The sequence below is a fragment of the Penicillium chrysogenum genome (assembly GCF_028827035.1).
Source record: "Penicillium chrysogenum strain IBT 35668 chromosome Unknown utg000004l_segment0_segment0, whole genome shotgun sequence".
Taxonomy (NCBI): Eukaryota; Fungi; Ascomycota; class Eurotiomycetes; order Eurotiales; family Aspergillaceae; genus Penicillium; species Penicillium chrysogenum.
The window spans coordinates 3636015-3660381 of record NW_026622752.1 but is presented as its reverse complement, the minus strand read 5'-3'; the positions used below and the strand labels follow the sequence as shown (position 1 = coordinate 3660381).

Here is a 24367-nt window from a genome sequence, read left to right as displayed (position 1 = left end):
TCTGATTTCTAAACCATTCCTTCATTCTTCCTGCGTCGGTCCTGGCGATCCTTCTGGCGCAGGGCTTTCCGAGTGAGAGGACTGGCCTCCTACCTTCGGCGGCGGGGGTAGAGGAGTTCCATGCCGCGAGGGCGCATAGTCTTGCTCCCGACTTTTCTCCTCACCCTCTGCAAAGTAATCATCAAAGGCTCTGTTGGGTGACGCCACTGGGCGTGATCTCCCTGCACGACGACCGGACGATCTGCTCTCTGATGGCGAAGCACCTCTTGCTTGAGCGGAGGCCAGGGGCGGCGGCGATGCGATATTTGCTGGGACTAGGAAGGTACTCGATGGAGCTGCCGTGCCCGGGGCAGCGCTTGCAGGGCCGCTCACCGGGGAAGCAGTGCCATCCTCACGTGTCTCGAATACAACCTCCCCAGGTCCTTCAACCTCTTCTCCAAGTCCAATGGGTAGTCGGTGAAGAGCACCGAATCCCAGTTCTGCACCAAGGGCGCCTTCGCCACCCCAGCCCCTGGTAGGAACGAGCTCGACCTCGCGAACCACATCGAATTCACTATTGTAAACCCACAGAACCAGAGTACGATTTAGATGATCCTCAACCAACTCCCCTAGTGCCGACTCCCCTCTTAACGTCCCGCTGGGGGTTCCGATGATATAGTCTGAGTAAGGAAGTAACCCGGCTCGGTATGCGGGGCTGAGCGGTGATGGGATTGCAATAACATGCCAGATGTTTTGCGTAGAAGAGAGGGGGGGCAAGCTGCAGCGCGAGGCCGAGGGAGGGGTTTGTTGACGGTATAGGATGAGTGATTGTGTGTGTCCGTTGACCCTGATAGGATATACAATTAGCTGGAATCCAGATATACCATTTCTGTATCCTTACCTTCGCACTCCAAACTTCAAGTGTCAAGGTTCCCCCAGCGCAATTTCGGCATTCTGTCGCAAAGAGGTTCGGGTCCGGATCTTCCTGTATGTCAGTGTGAGCGAAGCTATAATGGGCGGGAGTAGAATGCCATGTATACTCACAATTGTATGACCGTTGATTCCCACGATAAAGTCAAACCATGGCTCCAGAGGAAGCTCTGGGTCTTTGTTGCGGAGGACCTGGAAACCGAATGCGTTGTCGCTGGGGCCGTTACGAGGCTGCTGGCCAGGCTCCCCGTCTAGCCGGCCGATGAAGCGATTTAACGCGCCGAACATAATTCTCTATTATGATAAATATTGCGAGCGTTGATCGAATGAGGCTGAGTAGGGAAGCTGTAGCTAGGTGTGTTTACCTCGTGCGAGCTGGCCAGATACGCAGGTGCAAACCATGCAAACACCACCCATCTTTATCAGTTATCGAGAATGGATTGATCATTTCGCTTTATCGCATCATGGCAGACGAAGACGCGCCTCCAGAGGTGCATCACTACAGCAGTTTGCAAGAAGTGCCCTGGGACATCCAGAAGTAAGTGTAATTGTTCTTGAAAAATACCAATGCTAACTTAATTACCAGCTACTGGGCACAGCGCTACCGGATTTTCTCTAAGTACGACGATGGTGTATGGTTGACCGATGATGCTTGGTTTGGCGTCACGCCAGAACCAGTTGCCAAGTTTGTGGCCACTTCGCTACTATTCTAGGCTGCCTGCTAACTTTAATTAGCAAAATAGCTTCACAAATTGCCGACTCAGCGCCTGCTGGGCGCAGTATTCTCGTGGATGCCTTCGCTGGCGCAGGCGGAAACACCATCGCATTTGCCTTGACCGGAAAATGGAAACGAATCTACGCGATTGAAAAAAACCCTGCTGTCCTAAAGTGCGCAAAACACAATGCGAAGGTCTATGGGGTGGAGGACAAGATCACTTGGTTCGAAGGCGATTGCTTCGAGATTCTTAAGAACCAGCTTAAAGAATTGGCGCCGTACAGTGTCGTCTTTGCTAGCCCTCCCTGGGGAGGTAAGTGTCACCAAATTATTGCTTCTGTGGCATGAACTAAATGTAACAGGCCCCGGATATCGTTCAGATCGGGTATTCAACCTGAAGACCATGGAGCCATATTCCCTCCAAAGATTGTACGATGAATACTCAGTATTCAGCAAGCACATGGTTCTTTACATTCCAAGGACCTCTGACTTGAAACAGATTGCAAAGCTGGTCCCTGCCGGTGGCAAGGCTACAGTAATGCACTATTGTATGGAGGGTGCAAGCAAGGCGTTGTGTATTTTCTATGGGGATTTCAATGTGTCATGACTTATGGTTGCTATTCATCCGACAATGGTTTCATTCATGTATTTTTACCATCAATAATGTACCTTTTCCTTTTTTGCCCTCTATTCTTCATTGTCGTAATTATGTATCTATTGAGCCTTTTTCTATTGAATTCAGGCATCTAGCTGATTGCCATATCGGGTTAGCGTGACCCGTCCCTTGCTCATTATCCTGGAAACCCATTTTCTCTCTACAACCACCTGTCCGCCACGCCCCTCCTCTTTTTCCTCTCTCCTGCGCGACCCGAGCCACGGCAAAACCCACTCCCAGGTTGCAGACCCGCCTGATACCCAGATGTGCATATTCTGAATCGCGTTGTCGCCTTGTCCGGCTCGCGCCTACATTCTTATCCTGCGATTTCTCTCACCAACTTGTTGAATCTAACGGTTTCTTCATTTACAACACTTCTCTCGCTTTGAACACGAGCGTACTTGCCCATCATGCCTCACGCAACACCGAAAGCCCCGGAGGCTCAGGAGGATACTGATTTCGACGATGTGATGCGACAACTGAACAACTACGAGGATACAGGCCCCTCTCTGGATTTCTTGTCGCGTGAGTTGGAAGTTGGTGAAAAAGCCGACGATGCAATCGACTACGAGGACTTCGACGACGATGAACTTCCGGAAGAAGAGGTCATTACACGCCCAGACCCAGCCTTGCCTGCAGTGAATGATAATCAAGATACTTTCGCGAACTTGGGCTCAGACGACGCCGCTCTTTTCGGAAACGGAGATGATCTCTTCGGTGACCCAGGAGAGGGGACTCAGGCCCAGGATGACAACCTCGATGATCTCTTTGGCGAAGGTTCTTTTTCGCCGCCTCCTGCTGGACAGGATGATCCTACCCGTGGCCTTTTCGAAGACGAAGAAATGCCTTTAACAGATGCACCCGTTGACCTACTGCCCATCCCGCCAGCCCCGGCGCCGCAGCCAGAGCCACCCATTATGGGGGAAGATGAATTCCCGGATGATGACAGTATTCTGTCGGAAGACATGAATCCTGTCGAACTCCGCGCATGGAAACTTCAGCAGCAGTTGTTCGCCATGTCAGGGGTTGAGAACCCACCTGCACCGCCTGAGAACCACGAAGAGCTTTTGCAGTCCCTGTTTCCCTCGTTCGACCGCAATACTCTTCCGCGTTGGCTCGAGTTGATACCTCACAAGAAAGCCATATTCATTGGAAAACAGCCGGCTAAGCCACCTAAGCCTGTCTTGCCTACGAAAGTGAACATAGAGCTGGCGGCTGATCATGAACGTGCCTTCAGAACCGGTCAACCGCTCAAGCGTGGCCTTGACCATGAAACTCATGGCTTGGTAATGATTACACAATCAGACCGCAGAGAGGACGGAGAAGAGGCGGAGGAAGATACAAAGGAAGACATTGACATGGATGATGTGGACGGAGATGAAATGCTGCCCGGTGGCTTCACCATGCAGGACCTTCGAACGATTTGTGCGGACTGGGATATTAAGGATGATGTCTCTAGCATTGACCCGGAAGAGAAGCCATTGGCACAACGAAACGATGATATCTTGGATGAGGATGAAGATTGGCTCATGGAAACCGAGGTTCCGAGCAAGAAACGAAAGACCGGCCCGACTCCCATGGATGTCATTGCTCTATCACATATCGATATCCCACTATTGGATGATCCGGAACAAGCGACAATGAAAATCGCAAAGAAAGTCACAATTGATCTCAATGATCCAAACATTCTTGTCGACGAATTAAGAGCGGATGCCGTGGCAAACAAGCCGAAACATACCGCTCCTCGCACCAGGGATGAAGTGGACCTGAATCTCACGCGCCGCCTCACTCAGCGATACAACATCTCAAATGACCAAGCATACGACATGCTCAAACAGAATCATCAGAACAAGATCCGCAGTACTCTTGGCAACGTGACACTTGAGCATGGTCTGCCAGCCCTGCGTTTGCAGTGGCCCTACTACAAGACTGAGTTGGCCAAGGCTGAAGCTAGATCTTTCCACCGACCTGCTATGGCTTTCCGGCCTGGGCAAACGGCTTACTTTAAGAACCCCGTTCAGTTAAAACGCAAGCACTTGCGTGGCAAAGATGCGAAAACTGTCTATGATTCGACACAGTCATTGTCCATGGGTGACAACTCCAACGTCTTGCTGGTGGAATACTCTGAAGAGATGCCTATGACACTAGCCAACTTTGGAATGTGCAACCGTTTCATCAATTATTACCGGCGAAAGAATATTGACGATCCCACCCGCCCAAGGGCAGATATTGGCGAAACTGTTGTTCTATTACCACAGGACAAGAGCCCGTACTCAATCTTTGGTCATGTTGACCCCGGCGAAATTTCCCCGGCAATCTCGAACTCCATGTACCGGGCACCCTTATTCCCACACCAAACCAAATCTACGGACTTCCTTGTAGTCCGCAACACCACTGGACAAAATGGCAGTACCTATTACCTGCGCAACATCGAAAATTTCTACGTTGCCGGACAGCAATTCCCATCGGTTGACATCCCTGGACCACATTCGCGCAAGGTGACAACTGTTGCGAAGAATCGCATGAAGATGTTGGTGTATCGTCTATTGAAAAAGAGCCCGGATGAGCGACTTGCGATCAGCGATGTTACGGCTCACATACCAAACACTACGGATATGCAGAACCGACAGAAGGTCAAGGACTTCCTTCAACACGACAAAGACACCAAATATTGGAAGCCACTGGATCCAGTTCTCCCTGACCAAGACACAATCCGCTCGTGGGTTCAGCCCGAAGATGTTTGTCTTCTGGAGTCCATGCAGATTGGACAACAGCACCTCCACGACACTGGTTATGGCAACGATGCCGAGACTGGCGGCGACAACGAAGAAGATGAAGAACTCGAGAGTTTCGAGCAGCAGATGGCTCCCTGGAAGGCAACTCGCAACTTTTTGCTGGCCTCTCAAGGCAAGGCTATGCTGAAACTCCATGGTGAAGGAGACCCCACCGGCCGAGGTGAGGGCTATAACTTCATCAAAACAAGCATGAAGGGTGGGTTCAAGGCCATCGGTGAAAGTGTTGAGGATAAGCTGGATGCGCAGCGACTCAAGGAGCTGGGAGGTCACAGCTACAATGTTGCCCGCCAGCAAAAATCATACGAAACATCCATTCGTCGGATTTGGGATGCTCAGAAAAGCAGCTTGTCTTCCACCATTGAGCACTCCGACCAGGAAAGCGACGTCGACCAAGAAGACGACTACCAGGATCAATTCAACAAACCAACACCCCGGTCTGAAGCACAGACACCTGGGCCGTATCGCCGTGATGATGAGACAACAAGTCAGTTCAGTAAAATGAGTTTCAACAGCCAGCGCGGCAAAGTGTTGCGTATCACCCGCCAGTTGAAACAGGCGAACGGCGAAATCGTGCACCAGGAGCAACATGTTTTCGATCCCCGAGTGATCAGGCACTACATCCAACACCGTCACGCCAACGAAGCCATGCACACAAAGCTGGAACATATCACCCCTACGGGCGATACAGACCTCGACAGCCGCAACAAGAAGCTGATCGAGGCCGAGCTCACCCGTCTCCACCGCAACAAGGAGCGTCGTTTCGCCCGCGAGAAGCAAAAGGGCATCCCTCGTTCCGGCGATCCGGACGGCAAGCCTGCTGGTACTCAACGCAAATGTGCCAACTGCGGTCAGGTCGGACACATAAAGACAAACAAGAAACTCTGTCCACTGCTCAATGGTACCATGAAGCCCGAGGATCGTGTCACGGATTCGGCTTTCTCCATGAGTGCGCCGGTTCTGTGAACTCGATTCGCTTTTTCTTTGCCTTACGCATCTATCCCCTTAATCGTCCCCCCTATATCTGTCTACTCCGAACTCGATACCCCTTATAAGAAGATTCTTTGTCCCGAACTTGCTCTCCGATACCCGGTTCCCTGCCCACCAGATGTGATTTGAGAACCATACATAGCCACTTCCTTTTGCTTTGTGTATGAATTTCCCAGCATTGTTTCCTTTTGGGTGTTTTCACTCATCTTCGATGAAACATCATAGGAAATAGAATGTATTCAATCTGATGACAATACTTTTTGTGCAGTGTAGGCTAGCATCTCCTGTCCATAATTATATATTCGTTCCTAAAGATACATGAGGGATGGCAGAGTGAAGACTGTTCGAGGACATGGGTAGTCATCTATGAGGGAATGAGGCGCTATACAAGAGGGTTATATGGATATGTGTGACCCGGTGGTCTGTCGTGCGAACGGGAATGTAACAATAGCCAACAGGTTTGTTCCAAGTCGAGTAGGGCGTCAACTCCCCATTCCACGACTTTGCTTTGTATAGTCACGGCGCATAGAGACCGGCCAATTGGCCTCTGGTATACGGTTGACGCCCTCGCTCCGTACTGAAAGCCAAAGCAACGTCACTGGGTCGCCGGTATGTATAGCCCAGAAAAGCGCCCTTCTTGCGAATGTCCAAGACAGTCTTGCTCATTTGTTTGTCTCGCAGGATTTTATCGCGGGGTCGCTTCTTCTCCTTTTTCTTTTCCGCGTCCTTCGCCTGCTCCTGTGCTGCGCGTGGAGTAGTCTCAGCAACTGGCGGCTTAACGACGTCCTCTGCTGGACTTATTTCTTGATTCCCAGGGATGATCGCGTCAGGATCTTGTTCAGGATCCCCCGAGTCACTACTAGCAGCATTCTCGATCTCGTTGCTGGCCAACTTCCAGTCGTCAAAATATCTAGTATCTTCCCAGTTCCTGACCCTAGGAACCACTGGTGGTTGGCACATGTGGAGTTCTTGCCATCGAATACCCCGGAAGAACGGATGAATCTTGATGTCTGCTGCATCATTGGGGTATACATAGTAGCTCGCGATATTTCTGTACCGCGCGTCCATAGAGTAGAGCATTTGGGTCGAGACAGGACGTCCATTCAGTATGTCATTGGCTTGGTACTTTGGAGAGCACAGGCGATATTCGCGCTCTTGGAGAATCCTTGTAATCAGATCCATGGCCCCCTGAGAGACTAACTTGTCGGTGGGTTTCTCCCGGGGAAATCGCAGAGTCCTTGAGTGGTGCTTGAGAATTTTAGGAAATGTTCACTGGAACAACGGAACCAAGAAGGTACTCACGAGGATCCTGATCTTTGTATCATGGCGATTTTCACTGGCAAAGGGCGTAAAACCATATAGACACTGGAAACGCTGTGAGACTTTGATACACACGATACGGCAATGTCGAGCAACCTACCTCGTATAGAATGATACCCAAGCTCCACCAGTCGCATCGTCCGTCATACATTTCACCGCGAACGACCTCAGGTGCCATGTATTGACTGGTTCCGACAACGCTTTTTGCAAACCTCCGTCGTCCTTTGTTGTTTCGCCAATCCAACAAGCTTGTTGAAGATGGTTGATGAAGAGTATGGTCATCCAGACTGTGCAACTTGATATCAGGGGCGAGCTCTTTCGCTTCGGCAGCCAACTTCTGGTCTTCGGAATCACCCTTGACATCGATACCAAGTTTCTCCAGCAAGGAGTAGCGATGGCTGTTATAATAAGCTTGATCATGCGACCAATGCCCATTAAAAGCCAGACCAAAGTCGGAGATCTTCAAATGGCCCGACGCAGAGATGAGGAAGTTATCGGGCTTCACATCGCGATGAATCCAGCGAAGTCGGTGTGCCTCTTCAATGCACAATATCATTTCGGCGATGTAAAATCGTGCCCAGTCCTCGCGGAGTGTATCTTTACGGATCAATAACCCTAAGAAGTCACCACCAACCATGTAATCCATCACAAGATATAGATTGTTGGCATCTTGAAAGCTGGCGATCAAAGGAACAACCCAGCGAGAGCTCTCAGAGGCAACGAGGAAATCTCTTTCCGCTCGAATATGGCCTTCCTGCGAGTTGCGGATCATTTCCGCCTTTCTGATAACTTTCATGGCATATACTTCCTTCTTTTCACCGGCCATATACCTTCGGCGGCTCTGTCTGGCAACCTCCACGGCAGACATCAGGGCTCCAAGAGGATTCGATCTGGTTTGGACATTGTTGTCATTGAGTGTCAGAGGGGCGTCTTCCTGGGAACTCTTCGAATCACGACCACTCGGTCGAACAAGACGCACAACACCAAAGCTTCCTTTCCCCAGTATCTTTACAGGCTTGTACCCCGCAACAGAAATGGCGTTTTCTGTTTGGCTGCAGTATCGGTTTGATTTGAGCACACGGCACTGTCGAAGATAATCGTTCTCTCGCAAGACCCAGTTGTGTCTTGTCATCAACCGCTCCTCGGGTGTGAGCTCAAATGCATAGATGTGCTGCTCCAACTCGAGCTGACGTTGCTGACGGGAGTCTTTGTTGTGGAAAATGGAGTTGAAATATAGTTCCAAGTAAACTTTCGCCACTGATGTCGCTTCGACAGTTTTGATTGACGGCGATACTGCGATTACATTGGTGTCTGGAGCGTTGGAGGCTTCATTAATCTCGGAGAGAGAGGGCCAATGCACCACTGCAGTCTCGTGTCCATCGTGCAGTTTGCCTTTATCCGAGGAAGGAGACGGCCCCCCGGACGTGATCGGAGTCAGTGAAGTTGACTGCCCGCGAGCAGGTGACCCACCTCTACTGGGGCTGGTTGACGGGTTTGAGCTATCATTGGCACCATCACTCTGTTTGCTCAGATCTTCCAATACTGGCGAATTAACGGGAAGAATACTCGGCCTTGACCGAAGATGTACACGGCGGACGACAGTGGGCTGACCAAACGCAAGCGAGATCTTATGCGAGAAGCGATCGACAAATTTTGAATTGGATAGACTCGGTTGCTCAGTGACGGCAGTCGGCAGAGGGTCCTCGCCTGTGGCATGTTGCTGCACGTCGTTGACAACAGCTAATTCACCCTGACTCTCGGGTGACGATTGTAGGTCAGGAAGTGGCTCGGAATAAGTATCGACCACTTGGGTAGGGATACTGAGTGAAGGAGTGGTAGGTAGCGGTTCGCTTCGTGGGGACTCGGCTGCAATCGGATATCCTGGGCTATCATTGCCATTACCACTTGGGGAAGATGGGTTCGAGACATCTGAACTTTCGTCGCGGGCCTGCACGGAATCGCAGTAATCACTGTCGACACTAAATTCTTTGTTGCCTGCGATGGAGAATCAGTGAGTGGTCCGGTATAATATGAAAGACACCACCACTCACTCTTGGATGAACCACGCAAGCCCAGCAATAGTAGAATCTTGGAGCCACTGCGGGTCAAACGAGCCCTAAGCCGATCTTTTCGCACTGGGATAATTGGCTCTGATGCTGGGCTTTCTGTTGCCCCAGAGTCGGTTGGAGATGGGTCTGGCTTCCCAGAGACGACGATTTTAGTTGGGATCAAGAGATTGAAAAGACTTCGTCGATTTGCATCTTTCTTACTGGAGGTCATGTTTGCCTCCAGAGCCAATGAGTGTTGAATGAAACATGGACCTTAACGATATAATTGGAGTAGATGCATGAATCATGAAGTATAGAGCTTAGGTGTTGGTAGTGAAGTGCCCAAGTTGTTAGGGCTGGCAACCACGGAAGAGGGTAAGCACCACCGGACTTCCCTCCTGATAGACATGGAGAACCTGGAAGACATCAACGTACACAGGATATAGCTACTTATGCATGAAAAAGAATCAAACATGAATATGCACATGCACACAGCCACACCACATGACAATCCAAAGAGGCTCAATGACGCGGGGGTGGTTGGAATCAGAATCTCCTCGTATCCCCCCATTTTGGCCTATTTATTGTCTGCTTTCCACTCCCTCTGGATAGTAGAATCGTCCATTTAATTTATCCTCAGAAGCATCTCTGTCATCTGTGGACATGTATTCTCGTCCAAACCCACTTCACCCTCGTAACGAGCTGTACACGACCAACACCATCTCCGAAGATTTGAGCAAAAGCGCCTCACAAGAGCAACCGATTCCTGCTTCGCTGGGAGGGGAAGCTCCTCCTCTTGATGGTTCATCTTACGTTCCGAATGCCAATACTCCGGAAGAACACCAAAACAATCAGGATTACTCATTCAAACTCATGCTGTTAGAACAGCAGAACGTCGCCCGGCGAAATGCCGCCATGGCTGCGACACAGAGCAGCGCATACCAAAGGCCACTCGGGCCTAATATCCCTGACCCTTCTTTCGGGCCATCGGTAGTCAACAACCAAGACATGCCTACCCCTCCAGCGCCAGGTCGTCCTGTTCCATATCAATATCCCCAAGCCCCGGTGTATCCCCAACCCGCGAAATATCATATCGATGCCCCTTACACCCCTGCAAGGCAACATATTCCGAGTCCACATTCTGTGAACTCATACGATATGAATCCGCAGTACTCAAATCCCGTTGGCTCAGACATGTACACTCCTCCCAGCCAAGGAAGTGTCTCTGTATCAGAGGCCAATGACCTCAAGGCCCAAATCGCAGCTCTTCGAGACAAGGTCCGGGAGCTGGAAGGAAAGCCAGCCCTACCCACAGCCTCAAAGTATCAGGTCCTTTACCGGATCGAGAAAGACAGCACCTATGCGAGTGATAACCAGATCATGCGCGATAGCGACGATGAATTCAGCCCCAGGCCCAGGCGACTCGGCCCTAGACCCAGCTATCCATGGATGGGGATTTATACCGATCCCCCTGAGCTCATCCACCGAAACATGGGTGCGCCATATCTGCGCTGCAACGATCCGCTGGTTAACTTCGAGCTGTACCTCGCTCTCAACAGAGACATATCGTTTGTAGTTTTCCGGAACTACAAACGAAGGGCCGAGTCCCAGTCGCCGAACAAAAAGTATGGCAAGCCAGAGCCATTCAGCGAGTCCATTCTTCCAGTTTCCGAAGATCTCAAAGGCGTGATCGCAGATTTCCTCAGGGGCAAAGAGTTCCGTTCCATGAGCAGCGACTACCGGAACACGGGAGAGGTCCAGTCGCCTTACCTCTTTGTCTACCATAACCGGGGTGCTGGAGAAACGGAAATTAAACGAGGGCTGAGCTCTGAGGCGCAAAGACAATTTGACCTCTTCATGGACTATGTCCGAGAGGCTTGCGGCAATGACTACACTGCAGCAGACCTGCTTTTGGAGAAAGGCAAAATTCGCCCGGAGTACGTTCAATATCTGTTCAAGCCCAACGAAGTCCTGGTTTCGAACAAAAACAAAGAGCACGTAGGGTATTTAGCCAAGGACTGGCCGTCTCGAAGCATGAACATTCGTGGCAGCAATCCTTGTTGGTGGATCAGTGTCCAGACCTGGGAATTCGAAGGCAACTTTTATAAATCCCACACCAGGCTCAGTTTTGAGAGACCGCCGTCGCAGCACGCCATGGAGATACCGCCGTCGCTTGAAGTGGATAATTTGTCGGATGACTCTAGCCTTCCTCTACACCATAGCGACTCAGACAAAGAGTGTTCTATCACGGACCTTGCGGTATACCCAGTCAAGTATGCCCCTGAATATCTGTTCCGCAAGCTTCAGCGCCGTGGGGGGATTTTCTGGACATTCCGCACCCAGAAGTACGTGTCCTATCAGGCGACCGAGGAAGAGAATTTCCAGACCGTGGTATGTGTTTATTGTCAACCTGCAATAATGCACCGACTAACCACCGCTACTAGGCCGAGGACCGGTACATCATAGACATGAAGACTTACAAGAGACTGCATCCAGATCCAGACGCGAACGGGTATTTGAATAATGACCTACGCAGAAAGACACTCGATGAGAGAGTCATGGCCAGAGAGCAACCCCCACAAGAGCCGTTCAGCATGTTGATGCCTCCAAGGGTGACTGGCTTCAATCTACGGCGCAAGAAATGGTTTGACCTCTCAGTCGACCGCATCTCCCATGTCGAGTGGAACAAAGACGCCTTCGAGAGTCTAGCCATCGACTCTAAATCCAGAGACCTTATCGAAGCACTGGTGACCAACCACGTCGAGCCCGAATACTCCGCCGATCTGATCGCCGGCAAAGGAAACGGTCTTATCTTGCTACTGCACGGCGGGCCAGGAACAGGAAAAACACTGACCGCGGAGAGTGTGGCTGAAATAGCCGAAAGGCCTCTCTATCGAGTCACATGCGGTGACGTGGGCATCAAACCAGAGGAGGTGGAGAAGTACCTCGAGTCCGTGCTACACCTGGGCAAGATCTGGAACTGCGTAGTTCTGCTCGATGAAGCAGATGTTTTCCTCGAGCAGCGCGGTCTGGAAGATCTGAACCGGAATGCGCTGGTATCGGCATTTCTGCGTGTGGTGGAGTATTTCGAGGGAATCCTGATCTTGACCACCAACCGGGTAGGTACCTTCGATGAGGCGTTCAAGTCGCGCATCCAGCTGGCGCTGCACTATCCGCCTCTTGGTGAGGAGCAGAGACGAACCATCTGGGAGGCTTTTATCCAGCGTCTGGATGGGTTTGATGAGGATGCTGTTGATGTTGAAAATCTTATGGGGAGCTTGGATGTGCTGCAGAGGGAGAAATTGAATGGTCGGCAGATTCGGAATGCCATCACCACCGCTCGTCAGTACGCAAAGTGGAAAAGCGAGGTTCTCACGTATGACCACCTCAAGGATGTGATTGAAGTGTCGGCGAAGTTCGATGACTACTTGGAGAACATTCACCGGGGTGGCCTTATGCAGTTTTGAACGCCACTGAATCAAAATTTGTGACCGGATAGTGTGTAGAGGAAAGAATGGCCAGAATGTGACACAGACTGTAGTAGGATATTTGCAATTGAACGCGATTTTGTCTTTGTGTCTCGTAAGCCATCCATCCTCGTTGTGCTTAAAAGTTAAATGTAGAGGGGTCATTAGGGAGGTTGGAAAAGGCCTAGGGCAAACTGTTAACGCAAGTTGTGTATAGACGAGCGATATTCCGTACCCGTGCTCATCGAGGAAGGGCTAATACGTACCCATGAGTCGAGCTGAGCCCACCAGATCGAACCCTCGAGGCTCTCAAGGAAGCCTGCATCATCTCCCGCATTCATCCCCAAATCGGCTGGTTGCATCATGAAATCAACCGTCTGGGGGTCAAAAAGGACCGATTTTGCATCCGGATTCTGTGAACTGTCCCCCGAGACATACGGAATATGGTTTTCATTAGAAGAATGAGGCCGACTTTCAACAGAGAGCCCACTGGACCCAATTTGCCGATGAACCTCTTGTCTCAGCTCCTCCAGAATAATCCCGTAGCGACGACTCGGACAGTTCTTGCGCGTGGCTTCAGCAAGATGTTGCTGACAGGATTCAGCGAGAGAGAAGAGCTGGTGCAATTTATCTGGGTCATTGGGGCTCCCGACTGAGGAGACAGACGCTGAACTAGATCCGACTAGTGATTTACGGTGCTGTTGGATGGTATGGATGTAAACGACCAAAACAGCACAAAAGCACACGTAGTGCGTAAACCAGAAGGACTGGATCAGCACACCTTGATGCGCGAGACCATCGGTTATTGTCATGATATTCTCGGCAGCCTGGATGCATTTCTGGACGTGCGAGCTGACCATCGGGTGGGGGACTTTCGGTCTGCGGCTGAGGTCTGTAAAGTCGTTCAAGAGGAATGAGCGAGTGACATGGATCATTGCGTGCGAGTAGGCGAGTTGGAGAACTTGGCTTTGACGGCAGAGGGGTGGGATTAAACTGGTTGGGTGAACACTGTTGAATAATGGTGGGACAGTTTCTTTCCATTTTTCGAGTTCCGAGGTTAGGCGGATTGCGGTCTCGATGGGGGTATCGCGAGAATGTGTGTTTATGCTGTATAGTTGACGGGATATATCGCCCAGGATACGACCAAGTCTAGATTCGGTGTTAGCTGCTCCGGTGCTATATCAGTATATGTACAGGCTAGGTATGAGGGACCCACCGGTAATGAAGAACAGAGGCAATCATCATGCTGTCCGTGGATCCTGTTCTTCGCGTCGGATCTTCTTCCAGTAAGTCTTCGTCGTTCGTTTCGTCCGGGAGTTCTTGGTCGATGTCCTCATCGTGGAGCAGTCGAGGCCTTCCAAACATAATGCTTAGATATTTGTCTAGAATGTATACGCTCCAGAAGATGCGCTTGCGGAGCTCCAGTTCTAGATATGAGCACCCGTTATTCGAGGCTTTGGCCGGCAACTTCCTGTGTAATCCCAGTGCAGTCACAATCTGCATTGTCGTGCCGAATGAGTACCAGCATTCGTTGGCCCGTGATGATGACAGCAGATAGAGGCATTGGCCCAGCCGGGCCTGGATGGTTTCCAGTCGGGGCGGCCCTGACTCGAGAGAAGACATGTATTTCGATGCTGCATACCAGCGCTCACTGTAATCCCTCAGTTAGGCTCCTTGTCCGACCATATCAACAGATTACTAACCTTTCTAGACTTTCGCCCCGCCCGTCAGGTATTCCTCGGGGCCTCATTTCCATGTACAAAGTACTCACAGCAATAATCATGAGAACGATAGCAGTCCGAGCAACCATATTTCCCACAGGGAGATTTGAGAGGCCGATGTTATTTTGGTAAACCTGTCTAGTCCACTCTTCCACATTGCCCCTATGCACAAACCGATAAGTCACCATGGAGTAATCGAAGTAAATTCCCACCAGCTCCAGTGCCTTTTCCAGAGATGGGAGGGTAAACTCCGCCTCTTGGGGATTGGAATAAGGCTTATCGCCAAACATAAAGACAGCTGTATTCCGCGAGGACTCATTTTGGAGTCCATCCGGATAGTGCGTCCTTTCATCTTGATGCAGACGGCTCCATACGCGGTTGATAAATGACACACCGGATGAAGGACCGAGGTAATTACCCTCAAAATCAGTCGATCCTGGCTCTGGCGAGTTTCGCGATGACACATGCTGGTTCTGGGTTTGGGTTGAAAGTAGATTGTCAGTCATAGTCGAGTCCCGAACGTTGGCTTGTAGATTGGGGCTGGACGTGCGCCCATCCCCGCCCACAAATGCACGATGCGCAGTCGAAGTTGAAAGTGGACTAACTGGACTCGGCGATGCAGGAAGAGGGTCTGGTGGTAGTCCCCGAGAGTATGCGGCGTTGTATCTGCATGGTAGTGACAGGCGTGTACATCTTGTACACGGTAGAGTACCAGTACACCGGGTCTTCTTTATTTTGCACGAGTCACAAGCTCTGGTAATTTTCTGGCGATGTGCAGCACCATCTTTTAATGTGTCGGATGCTTTCCTCTTGTTCGATGCGGGCGATTCTGTTGAAGGTTCATTTAGTTTGATCGCGGGCCGAGATTCGTGCATGGCAACGCTAGTGGTCGTCATATCGAGATCGGCAAGACAGGCCGAGCCAGGGAATTAATTCCCGAGGAATATTGAAAAGAGATGCGACTTAGAGGTAGGTTAGAAAGGAGAAGTATCCGGGGGATGAGGGGGAATTTGGGAAAAGCACACGATCTCGGCAAGTCTCCGGTGCGGGGAGTGCCTCCACCTCCCCCCGGATTTTCTTATGTTGCTAGGTCCTTATCAAGTATAGTGCTGAGACACCCGTGGACACACGAGCTACGGTTATTAAGAAAGACCTTATGGGCTTTCACCGCGTAAAGGGCTGTTCACTGAAGGTGACCATAGACATCTAAAGAAATCGCTCATTTGCTCTATTTAGTTACAAGTCAAAAGAAATTTTTATATAAGCCCCAATAAGCAATTTTGCCATAAATTCGTATACCATGTTAGCTGGTTGTAAAAGCACAACTGACACTGGCATCATATTCATGGGATAGGAGTCGGCAGAAGCAGAACATGCCCACCTGGGCAACAATATGATAGTGTTATCGGCTGCTCATGTGACCGAATGTGATCAAAGGAATCTAGTGTCTTAGGAGGCAAGTGGTTGACATTGACAGAGACCTCGAGCTCCATTTGCACGAGACAACTGGTACGCATCATAGGCCGAGGGAGCAATTAGTATTCGGTGAAGGCGAAGTTGAATCATGTCTGTTGAGAGAGGATGAGAGCCCTAGGCTAAGAAGGATCCGTGGACCTTGATTGCACTTTGGCTAGAATATCTGCCAGCAGCTTGAATGATGCGAAAGTGCAATATCAAAAGGAAAAAAAAAGAAAAGAAAATCCCATTTGCTCCGTATCCACAAACACCCCCAGCGGGTAACTCCCGAGAAACAAAGTCTGAATGTGACAAGCTAGAACCGGGTATCTCTGGGTATATTCACTTCCGTCAAGGCATACCGGGACTTTGCGCAATTTTGCAAGCTTCTAGCCCCTGGTTTTGAGTAGAGCTTGGGGAAGAGAATCGGAACAGTCTGGTTTCTTTGCGATCTCAATATGTCTCGAGATATGGCAATAAACATAAAGATGGAACTGGTCACGCAGCTAGAATGAGGAATGTGACGGTTCTCTGAATGATCTGCTCCATCCTCGAAAGGAATGCGACACGAACAGCTATGAAGGGAAACGCTATGAAACAAGCCGATTTGTTTGGTCGTTCGAGAATTTGGGATGGAGAAGGTTTAGCGGGGAGGATTTTGGAGAGACGAGGGGCAGATCTGGCACATATTCGTCCGGAGAGATGTGTAGATCGCCCGGCGAAGGTTAGGGCTGATTTAGCGACGGGTTGAAGTAGTTGCCCATGTTATTGTTGGGAGCAATGTTCAGGTTCAGGTTTGAGTCGCGCACGCCTGGATTGCGGAAATCGGATGGATTATCATCTTCCAAGAGACGGGTGAGGATATCTCGAACCTCTCCAGAGGTGGCTCCGGATCGTATGATATTGACGATTAATTGCACCGTCGGGCCATCACTATCTCGGATGAGCCCGATGAGATCGTCCACAAATGACCGGAAATGGTCCAGTTGGTCCTGGATTCTCTTGGCGGAAGCTTTGCGGCGTCTGTCGGCGGCTTCATCGAAGATACATTCGCGGCCGTGGGTTGAGCATTCGGTACAATGAGGAGGGCCGGTACACTAACGCAATAAAAAAAAGAAGAGCAGGTCAGATTGATTGAAGTATAGATTAGGTGAAACAAAGGGGATAGATAGGGAAAAATAGGGAAAAATAGGAAGCGCAGTGAATGTTGTACCCTGGTCCGACGTTTTTGACACTCTGTACAGGCTGTCGATGCTCGCCTCATGCGTTTTTCGTCTGGTGCACCCCCAGCAGGACTTCCTGTTCCCTCCCCTCCATCCCCTCCTGATCCACCGAGTAACCTGGTGCGAGGCGCAAGAGGCCTATAGCCTCGGGGCGGCTGATCACTCATCGAGTCTGCAAAAAGAACAAAAAGATAGATAGCAAATCAGAAGCGCAACTCTCTGTCTTCCCAACCATTTGAAAGCATGATAATCAAGATATCATAGACAGATCATAGAGAGAGGTATAGAATGGAGAAAGAGAGGAGATGGTGCTGGGCGCTAGACCTATGCGGAATTCTGCAATGTGGGCTGCCTAGATTAGAAGGGTATGAGGGAAGGTGGGGGGCAACGGAGTCGATTGGGAGGAAAGGGAAAATAAACAGGTAAAGAACAGATAAATAACAAGAAAAAAAAAAAGAATAGAAAAAATAGAAAAAATAGAAAAGAAAATATTCAAAGGGGAAAAAAACCGGGAAAAGGAAGAGAATCAAGGACTAAGGTGGCGGATGTGGGCCTTCGAAGTTGGTATGTCGAGAAATTAAGCAGATCGAGGCTCCAAGGACCAACCTTGGAAATAATCAAAGTGATCATATCTGTCAGATATAAAATAGAAAATAGAAAATAGAAAATGTAAAATATCAAATATCAAATAAAAGTTAATACAATTCTCCTCTCTGCTAATGGGATAAAAAGCAATTACCGCTAATAGCTCATGTCACAAGTAATACTTTAACCCCTACAGTACTCCGTATATTGTCTACATGTACTCCGTATATATTGTCTATATTGTACATTACTTATATGTAATCTGTACTTCTGATAATTTTACTTCATATATATTCTTCCCATCTAGCCTTTTACTCGCATCCCTACATACATCGAGTCTCTACTGGAATCCTACCCATAACCCTAATTTATCCCCGGAGTTAGTTTCCGGGGTAAATGATAGGCTCAACCAGCAACATAGAAAGACTGACAAGATCCCCCATGAAATCATGACTCTACGATGTGAGCCTCTCTAGATAACACTTCTAATCCTAAACATTTACTCCGTACCTAGAATCCGCTTCCTAGAGTCGCCATTTCGCGGAACTTTCTGCATTGGACAAAAACGGGTCTATGCCTTTTAGTCGATCCCTGACATTCTCGGTTCACATGTCGATCGGCAGATCTGGAGTTGGGTTTTGATTTGTTTCTTTTTTTTTCCCCCATTGGCTCTGTGAAAATGCCATATCCATATGTAGCTCCATCCGATTTCCCCCATCTACGTTGTATATTGTAGTGCCTATATACCAAGAGATCTTTCTGTACTGTTCAAACATGACTCGACTAAAAACCCCACCTAACATTGGCCTACGTAGGTGCAGTGGGCGTGTGAAGACCCCACCAGGCGAAACGTTGTCAACCCACTGTGGCTGTTTTGCCACATAAGTAACCCCAAAGATACTCCGTACAATGGTTTTCCTCTGCATGATTCTTGACCTGTCCATATACCATTCTGGGATTAACTTGCCCTGATCGTCGGGAAATCTCTCTGATCGCTCTTAACAAAATAGCTCAATATTGGTTGGAAACTTCGTCCCCTATCTAATAACAATAATGCCGAACCTATTGGCTATAACACTCTATGTGAACGGGGTACTTGCAACGGGGCCCTGGCCTCCTCGGCTCTTAGGGCTTCCTTTACCAAGGTTAGCTCGGGGCTAGCAGACTATTGAAACCCGTTCCTTGATTCTCCTAGTATGGCTCAACTCTGTCCCGTGTTTGGGGTATATGCATTCTCAACCACGCTTGGCGATTGTGGAATACCCTTCGAAGTGAATATCATTTTAACCATAACACTAAGACGAAGTTGGCCAAGATCAACTGTGGAAGCCCAAAAGTACGTTCTATAAACTTGACAGGTGGGGACATAGTCCAGCACTCTGACTGGTACCGGCGAAGAGTTCCATTCTGCGAAGGGGGACCAGGTATTACCCTCGTGTCCCTGACTTGCTATAGACTTCACCGCATCGATTTCGCTATGCACGCCATGGTATTTGACTCTCGTGTACATGTCTCTTTTCTATTTTCAATTGAAAAAAAAAAGGGTAAAAAGAAAAAGACTTGGCCATGGTTACCTTGACTTCCGATAATTCCCCGGGAGAATACTTCCGGACCATACATGGTCTGTTTCCCATCGAACAAAAATTCCTTCAAGGTCTCCAACAAGAAGGTATTCGCAACTCGTCCTGTTCTTGGCAAGTTCAACCATGGCTCGGATATCTCCAGGGAGGCGAAGAACCTTGACATTGAACCCTCTGCTCCACCACTGGTCATCCAATCTCGTCTCTATCCATGGATATTCGACTCGAAGGCCTCCCTCAATATAAGCGAGTCGATATACGGAGTATGCTAGATGCGTACCTGCAATATCTGCAATCTTGTCCCCATACCACTTCTCCATCCTTCATTTACAATTATCTCCACTATCCCGACCATCGTGCTTATACGCACAGGTCTCGCGCCCGTTCACCGATCTTCGGCGCCACAACAATACGTGGCCCCTATCCAGTACGACTCCAAACCATTCCGGTATGTGCAATCCTGCCTATAGAGCTACCTAAGGCAATGCAAGGAAGGAAGCTTCTCGTGTTGCTCTACTCCCTAGACTCACAATATACAGTACTCCATGCTTTTAGATTGTTACATGCCCTAACTGTATACCGGCACAAACGAGAGCGGGGCCGGAGACAAGATCGCAATTTCGTGAAAAAAAAGGGAGAGAAAAAGAGAAAAAGGAAAACCCCAAGACCATACGGAGTATGGATACTGCCCGTATCCACCCCATTACCCCAAGCGCTCCATAGGATGGTTCTCTTTGGATAACACTGAAGAAGCGGTCAAAATCGGGATTCGCTCTTATTAGGGCTATCTACATTCCCCGATGTAGGTGCTCCGTACTTCCGCGACTAATGTGCCCAGGTGCGGAGCACATCACACAAAAGCAGTCCGTCTCACCGAGAAACATTTCCCCCTGAGCAGCCCCGAGCAAATATGGCTGATTGGTCGACTGGGCAGGAAGGAATTCCAGGAATTCGTTCATGCCGAAGGATCTGATAGTATGCATGCATCACTACTAGTAGCTCTCCCCATCTTGATTAGTGTTTATTGCAATATATACCTATCTTAGCGATATTCGAACCGAATATCGCGCATCTGCAGATAAATCCTTCGAACCACTCTAATCGTAGATAGAAACCAATGAGCAAGCAGTTAATATATCGACTTCTTTGTTCTTCCCTTCTTCCCGACAGGGATTCCTCGATGCTATTCCAAATACTGGTTGGTACCTTTGATATATACTTCACGCGGCTTACAGTAGCCTCGAGCATCGCTTCACATCACATCTAACATTGCCTGTTTCATTGAATGCCCATGTCAAACAACCCCGCCTCAATCACACTACTTCCTATCAAATACCAACACTTCTCATAGACCTAGACACAAGAACGAAAGCAAGGAACACCCTTAAAGCACGATCCGGGGATCCAGCATTCCCCTCACTCGATCTGCATGTAGAGCGTTGACGCCAGCAAAAACGAAAACTGACAGGGGTATTGATTGATCAGCTCGATACGTTGGGCATCAAGGATGGAGACGGTCAAGAGCGGGAGCGAGACCGACATACCCTTTTTACCGAGATCAGATTCACTTTGAGGCTGCAGACGGGCTATCGAGTGCTTGGCTGACTATCGAATGCTTGGCTGAGGTATATAAACGCCAAATATAAGTCAATTCAGTATCCCCATCTGCATATTCTGTACAACATAGAGTATTTCCAGGCTCCCGCGCTTTAACCGAGCCACATACGTACACCAATACTATAGGAATATAGTGTGGGTCTTGATCTACGTAGTTGGGCTGGAATATCGAGCTGATACATGACATTTATTTGGTCTTTTAGTGGTGCGGAGTACAATTAATATGTACTCCGTACGGTGCCCTGGATTATGCGTGTTCACCCGCAGAAGAACCCCGCTGGTTCCATCGGTGTGACAGCACATGTAGTCCTTCGACACGGGTGCTCGATGGGGCGTGTTGCATGCATGCCGTGCTGGTCTGCAATGCAATGCAGGGTGAGGCTTGGCGCTAGACATTGCCAAAATCTGTTGGAATATGGAATTATTGCAGCTTGATTACATTGTTTTATACATCCTGAGCAAGGCAGTCCGAATATTGCGTTTAAGGAAAAGGGTTTGCATTGAAATGGGCAATAGAATTCGTATGGACACCAAAAAATGTACAGATGAAGTAGAGGAAGGAAACTGGGAATAAAGTGTGTAAAAAGAAAAAAAAAGAACCAGGAAATAAGAGACATATCTCATACACCAGAAAGGAACAACACGTGGGATATCAAGAAGAATACGGTCACAGTCGAGCTACGTGCGAAGACACTAAAGTATCCCCAGAGAGTAGGACGCGAATCAGTAGATCGGACGGCCCTCATCCCACCGGCGAGACTCTCTCGGACTAGAAATAGGTTCGGGTTGGCTTTCGCCTACAGGGGTGTGAGGACTTGCCACGATGTTACCGGATGGAGAAGGGATAGAGAATCGCGCACTCTCACGGCGGCCAGTATGTTCCGGCTCGCCGATAGCGTTGATGCCACCGATCCACTCCCAGACTCGAGAAACATCACCGCTACGTCCTTCTCGCACAGAAGCGCGGACATTAGCGTTACCCTCGACAAAGTTGCGGACCCGTCGCCAGAGCTCCTCGCGACGCTTGCCCTGGAGTTCAAAGCGGAGGACGTCATCACGGAGCTGACCGATGGCAATGTAAGGTTCTTTGGCATCGCCGCGGGCGTATAGTGCAGCTTGCGTGGATAGCCTGTCAAGCGTTGTAGCTACCAATTCCGGCACGCGAGCAATGTCAGACCGACGTGCAATGACACGCGCACGAGCGTACACAAGGAGACCAATGGTCATGATTAGAAGTGAAATAGGGAGTCGATACGCGAGGAGAGCGAGTCGGAAGTGGCGGCGGACGGCGCATGCGAGTGGGAGCCGTGCAATGGAGGTAGAGGAGAGGACGAGGATATCGGAATTTCTGTAATTGCGAACGCGTCTCTGTCAGTTCCGGCACACAATGTCAGACCAGATCTTTATAAGAAATGCCGCTGGATGGGAAAATCCAGAGCGATGAGCGTAGCCAAGGAGACACGAGAATCACTCCTAGGGTTCAGGAAACTTACGGCTTGGTATTGCTGATAACTTCATCCTTGCCAAGGATCTCACCAATGGCGCCCTTCCACAGCTCATCAAACTCGGTGTCACTCAAACCCTTGCGGCGTCTCTTGGCCACCTCTTCCCTCAGCTCTGGTTCGCTGAATTCTGGAGATCTGGCACCCTTGCCATCTTCCTTCAGCTGACCGCATTCCCACTTCGCTCGGCGCTCACGAAGCTCCTCAACAGCTTTATCAGCAACAGCCTTGACGCGGCGTTCCTTTTCACTATCGGGTTCACATGTTGGCGGCAACGGCACTAGGCCACCGAGGGCAAGTGGATGCGGCTTCAAAAGGAAATCATTTTCGCAGCGCACTTCAAAGTCCGGGTAACAGAAGGCATGGCTTGGGCATGGCTCGCACCGAGGCTCCAGAACATTTGCCCATTCAGGAACCCTGGTCTCTGCCAAAGACCATGTGGGCTTTCCCAGGCCACAATATCCAATCTCGAGCTTTTCTTTGCGCCACCAGGCACCAAAACTGCCGGCCAGTGAAAGGATAACCACCCAAGGGGCCAAGCGGCTGAGGGTTCCTTGTTTTCGCGGCCGTCGCCTAGCCCGAATTTGCGACGAGTACTGATCATTCTCCATAGACATAGCGAGCTGTTCCTCAGGCGTGAATTCTTCACCTGCCTCAATTTCACTTTCTTCATCATCGTCGGATTCTTCCGACTCCTCCTCAGGCTCTTCCTGGGGAGGCATCAACCTGGAGGCAAAATCAAATGAATCCCGTTTGGGTGGCTGGAAACCATCATCTTGCTGAAGATTAGACGGGGTTGCTGATTTCCGCGACCTGAGTCCGCGGCCCCGAGCTGGGCTGTCGGTGGATAAGCGCGAAACGCTCTTCCGCTTGCCATCATAGCTCATCCTTGCACTTTTAGGAGCCTCCGGGCTTCCACTCTGGAAAGGATTGTCATCCGTAAACATACTCTGATTGCGTGATTCTGACTTGAGACCAGGAGTGTGCTCATCCACTTCTGTCGAAGGGAGGATGTCACTCTGTCGGACTTTCCTAGCTGTAGATTTGCGAGGCGTAGGACGGGTAGCAGCGACTGGCGTGGCGAGTGTGTCGTCGCCGGTTTCCGTGTCAGACGTACGAGCGTGTTTACCCACCGAGCGAGCAACGCTCGTGCGCTTTGTGTTCCTGACAGGTGTAGCAGGGCCGAGACCATCATCGGCATCCACTGTTGAGTGACGCGTGCTGCGTCGCGATGTACCTCGCTGGCCTCTGCTTGTGGACCCGACTGTTGAGGGTGTAGGTGGAGGAGGCATCGAGTCTCTGTCGTTCGCGTCGCTAGCCACTGATGTCGACCGACTGCTCATGTCTGTAATCCCCATACTCGTCCGTCGAACAGTGTCGCGGTCGCGCAAAAGCTTTCTGGCTTGCGGAAGGACTTCATCCTCGAGGATGCCGATCAGTTGAGCCTTCTTTGCGGAGGCAGGATACGGAATATCGTGGCTGACGAGGATGGAACGGAGACGAGGGACGGTGAGAGAATTCAGATCGAAGTCTGGATGCAGGTATTCCAGTTCATCCGCCATTTTGGAATGTGCGACGATGCCGCCTGGTTGATGTGCGAGCACCCCGACCGAGATGGTGTAGTCTGGGGGAGTTTCAAGATGGACACCGAACTTGCAGCACGGTGCGTGGCTAGACGAGATTGCAATATGCGAGTGAGATGCCACAGATCGTTCCCTTTTTCAAATTTAAGCTAGGGTGGCAGAAGTGTTGTTTTTTTTCTGTCGAGCTGTTAATTACGGCAGACCT

At 49.9% G+C, this 24367-nt stretch overlaps 8 protein-coding genes across 8 annotated transcripts; 3 read left to right on the top strand and 5 right to left on the bottom strand.

Annotated features, from left to right (window-relative positions):
• Window positions 1-21: 21 nt before the first annotated feature.
• N7489_007343 (uncharacterized protein) lies at window positions 22-1197 on the bottom strand (the record flags this gene model as incomplete). Its single annotated transcript, XM_056713093.1, has 3 exons — window positions 22-846; window positions 881-964; window positions 1024-1197. 3 exons carry the CDS (start codon window positions 1195-1197, stop codon window positions 22-24), a joined length of 1083 nt encoding a protein of 360 aa, XP_056566808.1.
• A 176-nt stretch (window positions 1198-1373) lies between these two features.
• Window positions 1374-2231, top strand: N7489_007342 (RNA methyltransferase; the record flags this gene model as incomplete). Its single annotated transcript, XM_056713092.1, has 4 exons — window positions 1374-1447; window positions 1496-1594; window positions 1645-1937; window positions 1987-2231. 4 exons carry the CDS (start codon window positions 1374-1376, stop codon window positions 2229-2231), a joined length of 711 nt encoding a protein of 236 aa, XP_056566807.1.
• Window positions 2232-2689: 458 nt separating this feature from the next.
• Window positions 2690-6037, top strand: N7489_007341 (DUF3591 domain-containing protein; the record flags this gene model as incomplete). Its single annotated transcript, XM_056713091.1, has 1 exon — window positions 2690-6037. One exon carries the CDS (start codon window positions 2690-2692, stop codon window positions 6035-6037), a length of 3348 nt encoding a protein of 1115 aa, XP_056566806.1.
• A 540-nt stretch (window positions 6038-6577) lies between these two features.
• N7489_007340 (serine/threonine-protein kinase) lies at window positions 6578-9661 on the bottom strand (the record flags this gene model as incomplete). The annotated part of the gene is made up of 4 exons (XM_056713090.1): window positions 6578-7309; window positions 7364-7426; window positions 7482-9376; window positions 9433-9661. 4 exons carry the CDS (start codon window positions 9659-9661, stop codon window positions 6578-6580), a joined length of 2919 nt encoding a protein of 972 aa, XP_056566805.1.
• A 431-nt stretch (window positions 9662-10092) lies between these two features.
• N7489_007339 (ATP-binding protein) lies at window positions 10093-12896 on the top strand (the record flags this gene model as incomplete). The annotated part of the gene is made up of 2 exons (XM_056713089.1): window positions 10093-11820; window positions 11874-12896. 2 exons carry the CDS (start codon window positions 10093-10095, stop codon window positions 12894-12896), a joined length of 2751 nt encoding a protein of 916 aa, XP_056566804.1.
• Window positions 12897-13035: 139 nt separating this feature from the next.
• Window positions 13036-15513, bottom strand: N7489_007338 (Zn(II)2Cys6 transcription factor; the record flags this gene model as incomplete). The annotated part of the gene is made up of 4 exons (XM_056713088.1): window positions 13036-13080; window positions 13163-14045; window positions 14113-14547; window positions 14600-15513. The coding sequence occupies 4 exons, from the start codon at window positions 15511-15513 to the stop codon at window positions 13036-13038; spliced, it is 2277 nt and encodes a 758-aa protein (XP_056566803.1).
• Window positions 15514-16797: 1284 nt separating this feature from the next.
• On the bottom strand, window positions 16798-17462 carry N7489_007337 (Zn(II)2Cys6 transcription factor domain-containing protein; the record flags this gene model as incomplete). The annotated part of the gene is made up of 2 exons (XM_056713087.1): window positions 16798-17169; window positions 17286-17462. 2 exons carry the CDS (start codon window positions 17460-17462, stop codon window positions 16798-16800), a joined length of 549 nt encoding a protein of 182 aa, XP_056566802.1.
• Window positions 17463-21800: 4338 nt separating this feature from the next.
• N7489_007336 (putative sister chromatid separation protein (Src1)) lies at window positions 21801-24141 on the bottom strand (the record flags this gene model as incomplete). The annotated part of the gene is made up of 2 exons (XM_056713086.1): window positions 21801-22425; window positions 22571-24141. 2 exons carry the CDS (start codon window positions 24139-24141, stop codon window positions 21801-21803), a joined length of 2196 nt encoding a protein of 731 aa, XP_056566801.1.
• Between the last annotated feature and the right edge of the window lie 226 nt (window positions 24142-24367).